The sequence below is a fragment of the Ovis aries genome, chromosome 1 (assembly GCF_016772045.2).
Source record: "Ovis aries strain OAR_USU_Benz2616 breed Rambouillet chromosome 1, ARS-UI_Ramb_v3.0, whole genome shotgun sequence".
In the NCBI taxonomy this organism is placed as follows: Eukaryota; Metazoa; Chordata; class Mammalia; order Artiodactyla; family Bovidae; genus Ovis; species Ovis aries.
The window spans coordinates 34870649-34880825 of NC_056054.1; the positions used below are offsets into that span (position 1 = coordinate 34870649).

At 42.7% G+C, this 10177-nt stretch overlaps 1 protein-coding gene across 4 annotated transcripts in view; it reads right to left on the bottom strand.

The window, feature by feature from the left end:
- The window catches only part of LOC101121820 (cytochrome P450 2J2-like), a 42694-nt gene extending 33087 nt beyond the window's left edge, over positions 1–9607 (bottom strand). For 3 of the 4 annotated variants that reach the window (XM_060409976.1, XM_042248782.2, XM_004003552.5), the window contains exons 1-2: positions 9373–9607; positions 2934–3096 (exon numbers count right to left, since the gene is read on the bottom strand). In XM_060409976.1, the coding sequence (XP_060265959.1) occupies positions 2934–3096; positions 9373–9582 (373 nt within the window). In that variant the 5' untranslated portion in view covers positions 9583–9607. Of the gene's footprint in view, positions 1–2933; positions 3097–3490; positions 3599–9372 lie in introns of those variants that run through there. The other variant, XM_042248791.2, reaches the window with a different exon arrangement.
- Between the last annotated feature and the right edge of the window lie 570 nt (positions 9608–10177).

Here is a 10177-nt window from a genome sequence, read left to right on the forward strand (position 1 = left end):
TCCATCCATGGGATTTTCTAGGCAAGAGTACTGGAGTGGGGTGCCATTACCAAACTACTACCCCAATTTTGCTGATGAGAAAATTGAGGTACAGGAGATAAATGTACACTCTGCAAGGTCACAGAGTTGGAGCAGCAGAACAGGCATTCATTTTCAAGCCTGCCTGACTCTGATGCCCATGCTTTGATTACTTGTCACACACTATATCTAAGTATTTATGTTACATACTAAGCATGCACTAATGGATTAGATAAAATCAAAACTCATAAGGAGAAAGTGCTTAAAGATCCTTAAAAGATGAATCATCCAAGTAAACAAAGAATTGTGAATGGTATGCAGAAAGAAAATCACAGGCAAAGGATAAAAAAATCCATCATGAGGTATGCAGAGAACTTCATTTATTTTATAACACAGGTGAGACCACTACCCTCTCAATTCTTCATTCCAGTACACTTTTCCACTCCTTCTAATATCTCCCTTTCACTTCCACCACCTTAGTGAAGTGGTCCTCCCTGCTGTTCAGTCCAGGATCCTTTTCAGCCTCATGCTGTGTCAACAGCATGAGATGCATTATCTTGAAACACTCTTTTCCAGTGGTGCTCAGGACGCTACACTCTCCAGACTCTTCTGCTAATTCTCTGACTTCACAGAAATCACCATACCTTCGGTTAACTTTCAGTTCAGTTCAGTTCAGTCACTCAGTCGTGTCCGACTCTTTGCAACCCTGTGAATAGCAGCACACCAGGCCTCCCTGTCCATCACCAACTCCCGGAGTTCACTCAGACTCGCGTTCATCGAGTCCGTGATGCCATCCAGCCATCTCATCCTCTGTCGTCCCCTTCTCCTCCTGCCCCCAATCCCTCCCAGCATCAAAGTCTTTTCCAATGAGTCAACTCTTCTCATGAGGTGGCCAAAGTACTGGAGTTTCAGCTTTAGCATCATTCCTTGCAAAGAAATCCCAGGTTGATCTCCTTCAGAATGGACTGGTTGGATCTCCTTGCAGTCCAAGGGACTCTCAAGAGTCTTCTCCAACACCACAGTTCAGAAGCATCAATTCTTTGGCACTCAGCCTACTTCACAGTCCAACTCTCACATCCATACATGACTACTGGAAAAACCATAGCCTTGACTAGACGGACCTTAGTCGGCAAAGTTATGTCTCTGCTTTTGAATATGCTATCTAGGTTGGTCATAACTTTTTTTCCAAGGAGTAAGCGTCTTTTAATTTCATGGCTGCAATCACCATCTGCAGTGATTTTGGAGCCCCAAAAAATAAAAGCTGACACTGTTTCCACTGTTTCCCCATCTTTATCTCCTATCAAATTTTGAAATGATGAATCTTTTCAAGCTTGGATCAAAGCTTCTTCTCTTCTTACCCTTAGCCTCCATTTCTACTAAATCTTATCAACTCCAAATATTTCAAATGACATCTACTGATGTGAACGTCAGCTGTGCCTCAGCTGCAGACATGCAACCAATTTTCTGCTTGACTCTCTTGGCTTCACACTCAGCATATTCATGACTGAGTTAATGATTTGCTCCATACAATTCGCCACCCAGGCCAATGAACACCTTGTTCTCCTCCACATCTTCCTTTTTTCCTTTACCTACCCATTTGGGTGTCTACCTCTATCTCCCTCCATCTAGGTCATCACGTCCTATTGAATATGCCTCCTGAATAGCTTAAATCAACTTGTCTTCACAGTCACTCCCCTAGTGTAACCTACTGGACTGCCATTTCTTGCCACTTCCCTAGTTCAGGCCACCACCTCTTCTCCCTTAAAATTCTACAATAGTCTTTTGCTCCTTTTATTCCATTCTTGACATTGAAGCTTAGAGAAGTCTTTAAAACTTACCATGTAAGTATGTTGATTCCTTTTACTACTTAAACATTCAGAAGCCTGCATTGTTATTAGGATAAAAAGCAATATCGTTAAACATGAACTATTTCAGGCGAAACTTCACATCTTCATCTTCATTTAATTATCTCCATTTAAATTCTGTTCTTCTCACATTGGATGCCTTTCAATTCCTCAGTTCACTGTCCTTTTACCCATCTTAGAAACTTTTCATATTCTATTCCCTCTAGTGGATTGCTTCTTCATTTTATTACTTGTTATTTACTTATAATAGCTTTTCCTGAGTCTCAGGAGCAGATTTGATACCTATACTAAGTGAACCCTGCTCTTATCTTCATAAAACTGAGGCATTAAATTTTAGCGTACTTGATACTGTGTCTCTTAATAACATGTAAATTACATAAAAATCAAGAAATTTTTCTGTTCTACTCACTACTCTGTCACTAGTCCTCGGTTCTCATGGCAGATAGTCGAGTGAATGGATGTTGGATAATGGGTGAAGTATTTCAGAGAGGGATTGAGAAATACCTGAAAAAATGGTGTTTTTGTAGAAGTATAAAGTTTTTCATTTAGAATTTTGAAAATGTAAGTTTATTTAGTGACCATTCTAAGTACTCATGCCAAACTCTTTAAACATAAATAGAAGGCTTGAGATACCTTTGGGGCACAGCCTTAATAATACAGCATAAGGAACTGGAGGCAAGAAGAGATCACTTAATCAACAGGAACAAGCTGATCCACATCCGTTTTCTAGGGGAAGAGATCTGAGTGGGAAAGCAGAAAGAGAGCCTGAGGACACATTGCCTTTTCTCTGCTTAAACAACACACCACATCACTGAGTGATAAGGATACTTATTTATCGAAGCATCCAGAGTGAGTTCATGCAGGTCATGTCACTTCTCCCAAATCCCTGACATTAGAGCTGACTCTGCCAGGTGCCCTGAGGGGGTGCCTTCAACAGGGAAATGCGGGCACTCAGGCTCCTTATGAGGAGCTTTGTCCCTGGGATTGTTGGAGATACTGTCCGCAGACCATAAGAATATCAAACATACGCTAACCAATGTAAGAACTTACCTTTAGTGTTAAAGATATGCTCCTGGAGAGGCATTACAGGGCGGTTGGAAAAGTTTTCACCTTGGTGGACAAGCGCTTCTTTAATTAAGGGTAATCCACTTATAAGAACAGAAGGAAATGTACCAAGATCCAAGCTAAAAACATTCCCATATTTCTTCACAAACTGAAAAATAGTAGAAGAATCACAGTTATACATGCACATGTCTGTGTGTTCTGGAATGGAGGGTATGTAGAGCTGAGGGAGATTATATTGAGGGGAATCTGTGTGTGCGTGTGCGTGTGCGTATGAGTGTGTGTGTGTGTGTGTGTACACCTTTGCTGTTGGAAATATTTATGCCTGTTTCCACTTCTCTTGCTGTCAACTTGACTTCAGTTCAATCCACTAGAGGATATAGACATTCATTATAAATACTCATATATACATTCATCTTACTTGGATTGAGTGAGCATATGTATCCTGAGAAAAAGGCATAAGGATACAATAAAATACGCAAGGTCTCTAACCTCAAGCATCTTAGAGTCTAGTGAAGTGAGAGAATTCAGTCCATGTGACTCACCAGAGAAGGCAGAGATATGTTTAGTGAATGTCTGGGGTAGAAAGCATGGACTTCATAGGAAATCATATCTGTTTAACCACAAGACAGTGTCCCCTTCTTCAACAGGTTCTAGGTGACAAAAAATTCATTACAGGGCTAGGCCCAGTCATAGACAAGAGCACACTAGCTGGAGCCATATAAACTCTATGCTTGGCTAGCTGTGAGATCTCGGGAAGTTTTTTCACTTTTTTTTGAGCCTCCACGCCCCTGTATAAGAGGGAGAAAACAATTTTTCGTTTGCAGTTTCTGGGAGGGGTAATTCTCTGGCTGTCCAGTGGTCAGGGCTTGGACTTTAGCGCCATGGACACAGGTCTAACTCTTGACTGGGAACTAAAATCTCACAAGCAGGGCAGTGCGCTCTCTACAGCCCCCAAAAAGGGGAAAGAAGATTTCTGTGAGGAAGAAAGAGAACAGCAATGGGAAAGACAGTTTGTTTTCAATACTGGCAGACAGCCACTCTAGACTCTGGGGAATGAATGGGCTCCGTGAGCAAAGAAGCGTAGGTGCAGTTGCTCAAGGGGCAGACAGGACAAGAGTAAAGAGCTGATGTACAGGGGAAAGGCACTGGTGGTCACAGACAGCCACATCCACTGGGTGCCACGCTAACCACTTGGCACCTTTTGTCTCATTTCCCTCACACCACCCTATGATGGTGTGTATTCCCTACTAGGGAAGCTAGACCAAATTTATCTTTTTTTGATTGCACCACATTGCTGTGGGTCCTTAGCTCCCTGAATAGGGATCAACTTGTGCCTCCTGCTGCGGAAGAGCATTTTCTTAAACACTCATCCATCCACCCTATGGCAGTAATTATGTTATTTATGTTTTAGTAAGGAAAATGAGTCATGGAGAAGTAACTTAGCCAAAGTGCCAACGATATTAAGGACTGGAGGTATTCATAAGATTTAAAGACAAGACATAAAGCTGAAATAGCACTGGGAACTTAAGAGTTTACTGGATGCGACAGCAATAAACTGAGAATGAGAGTAACGGGTCAGGGAGAGGAGAGAAAGAGTGCGAGTGAAATGAAGAGTGTCTGGCTGTGTCACACACACATAAGGGTCCTGGGGCTGGGAAATGTTCCTGGAAAGAATACCTCTCACCTGTGTAGGGAGGTGGGATACAAGGCCGGAACGGTACTATGAGCTAGACCAAGGAGGTCTTAATGTCAGGTGAAACACTTTATATCTTGTTTTGTTTGCAATTAAAAATTGAGTAAGAGAGGTAAGGTGAGTGCTTAGTACTTGGATTTTGAAGGCATACAAATCCCTTTGTATCCAGCTTCCACTGGTTATTTTCTATGTGATACTTTGTCAAGTTATTTAACTTCTCTCTGTCTCAGTTTCCAAGTATATAAAATGAGGGCTCTTACAAATTCTTTCCAAGTATATAAAATGAGGGCTCTTACAAATTCTCATCTTTAGGATTCTGGGGTTAGTAATCATAATACTAAGGTTAATAATAAAATTATGTATTTTTATTGATATATTTGGGAGTGTATTTTAGCAAAAGATTTCTTGTAAGATACTGACAAAGAAATGGAGGGAAGTGGCCAGAGAGGGTATGAAGGGAGCCCTTGCAGCAATCAAGCCAGACAAGCGATGCCTCATTTGCAATCAAAAACTTTTTTGTTCTTCAATTGGTTACTATAAATGTTTAAAGAGAGGGGGAGGGAGGTAGATATATAAACTGAGCATCAACTGTATGCTAGGCACCCTGGCAGTAGGCTTATAATCCTAACTTGTTTCTTATAACAACTCTATAATGTATGCCCAATTTTCAGAAAAAGAGGCACAGAGATATAGTGCATAGCTGATGGGCATAAAGTAGGACTGTTTCTAATTTGCTCTGTATGCCTCATCCTTAAAGAAAGCATGGACACATTCTCTCTCTCTTCTGCTGAGTGATGGAACTCCCTAAGGATTACCTGGTCACACTACTCCTCATTTAATTTCATGGGAATCCAATGGGACGGGAGTAGTGGTGACGTGTGCGTCTTCTGGGTCGTGTTCTTAAAGGAAAGTTACTTCTCACCACCCCCCACTTTCTCCTTTTCATGGCACAGAACTTACACATGACACTGCTGCAGGGCCAGAGCACAAGACAGAAGCACTGTAGTTTCAGATGACCTTGTGGAGCAAAGCAGCCTTCCTATCCTGGTCTTCCTACCTACATCTCAACCTACTTGTGAGAGACAAATAAATTTCAATCTTTTTTACACCACTGTCTTTTGGAATCTTTTTGTTACATCAACTCTGTATAAACCCTTATAGTGGATTTAACCACCTTATCTACCATTTCCCCTTCTTAGTCCAATAAGAAATTTTTCTTATTTACATAAATGTTTCTATAAAAGCCAGACAGCTATAGTAAACAATGTTGAGAAAACGGGGGAAAAACCATGCTAAGCAAATCAGCCAGTTTCTTCACTGCCTTATTTTGTTTTAGCTCAAGTCGCTTCTCCAACTTAAAATCTCCTGTTCACTTTACTCCTCAGAGCCACTTGCCTCTGCTCAAGTTCAGCCAAATTTATTTCAACATTCTAGGAGGGTATCCCCGTGGATTCCCATTCACAATGAACCCACTTAATGACATCTCATTTGGTTACCAAAAATTTATACCACACATTTCACCGTATACTCTTCTTGTATTATGCCTGTCATATGATAAGCGCTTCTTAAATGTCTACTGGATAAGTGCAACCCTGAACAAAATCAATTATCTGCTAACTATATCATGAAAAGTCAAGTAGCATAAGTAGAGACCAGATTAAGATTCAAGTCCTTCTTTGGCCATTTTCAGTGTTGAGTCACTTAGGCAAATCACTTAGTTTTCAGTTTCCTCAGCCTTAAAATGGAGAAACAACCTCAGATGATACAATAAGCTTTGTATGCATATCACATAAACTTTAGAGCAAATACTTAAGGCACCAAACAAAGAAACATACTAAAAACACTACAGTTAAAATAGAAAGGAATTCTTAAAAATGTTCAAGTGACCCACAAAAGACCAGAGGGAAGAAATAGAGGAACAAAAAACAGAGCAAAAAATAGAAAGTGAATAGTAAAATGGCATACTTAAGTGTTCACATCAAAGTGAAAGTCTCTCAGTCCTGTCGACTCTTTGTGACTCCATGGACTATAGAGTCCATGGAATTCTCCAGGCCAGAATACTGGAGTGGGTACCCTTTCCCTTCTCCAGGGGATCTTCCTGACCCAGGCATCGAATCAGGGTCTCCGGCATTGCAGGAGAATTCTTTATCAGCTGAGCTACCAGGGAATCCCTCAGACAGCAAAAGTTACCCTAAACACAAATGATCTAGATTCACCAATTAAAAGAGATATTGGCACAGTGAAAAAATGACCCACCTATATGTTCTATATAAAAACTCATTTCCAGTATAATCATATAAGTAGGTTAAAAGTGAAAGAATGGAGAAGCATATAGTATGCAAATCCTAATTAAAAGAGAGCTGGTGTGGCTCTATTTTATCAGATAATATTCAGGCAAAGGAAATCATCAGGAATAAAGAAGAACATGTAATAACTAAAGAGCCAATTCACCAAGATAATGTAACAATTTTAATGTGCATGAGCCAAATAAAAAGAGCTTTATATATAGCCAAATAAAAAGAGCTTTACTTTATATATACCAAGTATATAAAGTAAAACTATCAGAACTGATCTGACACATAGATAAACTTCTAATTATAGTTGGAAACTTTAACATGCCTCTCCTAATAATTGACAGAATTAGTAGATAAAAAGTCAACAAGGGTATAGAAGCACTAAACAATACACTCACCTCTTCAAGTCTGTCTGATATATAGTACAGAATGCTCCAACAGCAGCAGCAGAAGCCATTATTTCAAGTATGCATGGACTCCATTTTAGGTCATAAAACCAACCTGTACATATCTGTTCAAAGCTGAAATACAGTATATGTCCTCTGACCCTAATGAATGCTGACTGTAAATCATTAACAGAAAGAAATCAGGAAGATCTTCCAAAACTTGGAAATTAAACAGCACAATTCTTAAAGAAAGGCACAGGTTTAGAATCCTAGCATCTTGGCCCTAAAATTCTATATACTCATCCTACCACTTAGTGCAACCAATTGGCTGTTTCTCCAGAAAGTGATGAAGCCATCTCCATCTGAACTTGAGTCTGTAATACAGGCTTGTGTTGAAAGTGCTCCAGGAATTTCTAGGGAACTAGAACTATTCTTTTTTGACCACCAACTATAAGCTATTTTAACACTGAACATTCCTTTTATTTAATCATCACAACCACTTACCACAGTGTTGTCGGTCAGGAAGGTGCCTGTGCTGAGAGGCAGGGAGGCAGTTGATTCTTGGGACAGTGTTGAGTGATGAAGGGAATTTTAAGGAATTCAGAATGGCCACAGTTAGGGAGCCTTGATGGGAGATGACTATAAAGTGGAAAGAGGCTACAAGAAGGGATCCATGTGGCTCCCTAAGGAATATGAACTCTAGGAAGCAGCAGAAAGCACTAAGAAAATCTAGGCAGAGGATGACATTTTTAAATGAATACTTTAGTGAGAGTGGATTGCAGATGGAGGAACCTGAAGCTGAGGAACTGTGTCCTTGTGTGGATGGAAGCAATGTAATTGAAAAGTCTTGAGGATTTAGGTAGGGATGGCTCAGTGGGTAGAGTCCAAGTGCAGTGCAGGAGACAAAGGAGACTCGGGTTCGATCCTCAATTCTGAAAGATCCCCTGAAGGGAATGGCAACCCACTCCAGTATTCCTGCCTGAAAAAAATCTCATGGACAGAGGACACGGGTGAGCTACAGTCTATGGGACTACAAAGAGTTGGATGTGACTGAGCGACTAAGCACAGGCACATACATCCTCATTTCACACATGGAAAACGGAGCCTCCAAGAGGGGAAGTATACAGCATTCACCCCTACCCCCACCAAGAATAAGATTATTGAAAAGAGGAGTGATCATACTATAAATAGAACGTCCCAGTAATATGTAACCAGACACCACGAAATGACTTTATTTTTTGAAATGACTTTAAAAAACATGTGTCTGTTACACTCCAGACTCTAATAAAAGAAACGGAAGAGACTTGGTCAGTCGAAAAACATTTACTGAGCATATAGAGAGGATTCTGAACCATATTCAATCCCAGGATCCCTGATAGGAGAGAAAATATGCAAATATTAAAGCTCCTGGCAGTCTGTGAGGCTTCAGATGAGAGCAACAGTTCAATATTTACACTTTTTCCATCAGCTATATGGAACAAGAAACACTTTCCGTTTTGTACATTAAACCTGCAGCCCCCACCTCCCCCAAAGCGGACCGTGTTGGGACCCTTAAATAGTAAACAGCTAACAACAGTTCTGGAGAAGGCAATGGCACCCCACTCCAGTACTCTTGCCTGGAAAAGCCCATGGACGGAGGAGCCTGGTGGGCTACAGTCCATGGGGTCGCTAAGAGTCGGACACGACTGAGCGACTTCTCTTTCACTTTTCACTTTCATGCACTGGAGAAGGAAATGGCAACCCACTCCAGTGTTCTTGCCTGGAGAATCCCAGGGACGGGGGAGCCTGGTGGGCTTCCGTCTATGGGGTCGCACAGAGTCGGACACGACTGAAGCGACTTAGCAGCAGCAGCAGCAACAACAGTTCACCCCTAGAAAGCACAGCTGGAATCATTCCAGGTGACGGTGAGGAAAGAGAAGCTCAAAGCAGGGTGTACCCGGTTCCTGACTGAATGCCTCAGAAGCCCCCATGCTCCGGCCCTAGGTACCCGGAAGGCCCTTGTCCTGCAGGTCAGGTCAGGACGCGGCTCTGACACCTTCGCCCGCTCCTACCTGCTGAAGCTTCAGGTGCGCCTTCTCAAGGTCCATCAGGAGCGAGTTGCCTACAAAGGGCAGGCCCGCGGGCCCTGGCGGGAAGTTCTTTGGACGCCGTCTTTTGAGGAAATCAGCAAAGAAGAGAAAAACGGCGGTCCCCAGTAGGACGGTGCCAGGACGGAGAGCCGCCCAGAGGGCCGCCGCCAGGGAGCCCAGGGCCTCCAGCATCACTGCGATGTCTGGTTTCGCTTCTGGGAGGATCTGTGCGTCCGCGCTCTCAGCCGGGTTCCCAGGCCCCGCCCCATCCTACTGTCTCACCTCGCCCTTGCCTCCTCCCACCGCGGCTCTTCCCTTCCCCCAGCGCTCAGCTAAGCCCCACCCCTGGCTCCCTGTGGCGCCGGGTCCACCTTACCCCTCCTTGCCTTTCCTCAGGTCCTGCTTCCTCCTCCCCTCGCCCCAGCTTTCCCCCACCTGAGTCTGTTCTCTGGGTTGGAGCCCAGCCTTCCTGCTACCCTCTAGATGTCAGGCATGGGATTCCCTGGAGAACATACTTGGATCTGAGAAAAGGCTAGGCTGGGAGGTTTTTTGTGTCCACTGAAAGAATATTTACAACCTAAACACTAAGGGTTGTTTTATTCCATGAGAAGTTTAGGACTTCAAGCCAGTTCAGTTCAGTTCAGTCGCTCAGTCATGTCCAAGTCTGTGACCCTATGGACTGCAGCATGCCAGGCCTCCCTGTTCATCACCAGCTCCTGGAACTTGCTCATATCATGTCCCTTGAGTAGGTGATGCCATCCAAGCATCGCATCCTCTGTCGTCCCCT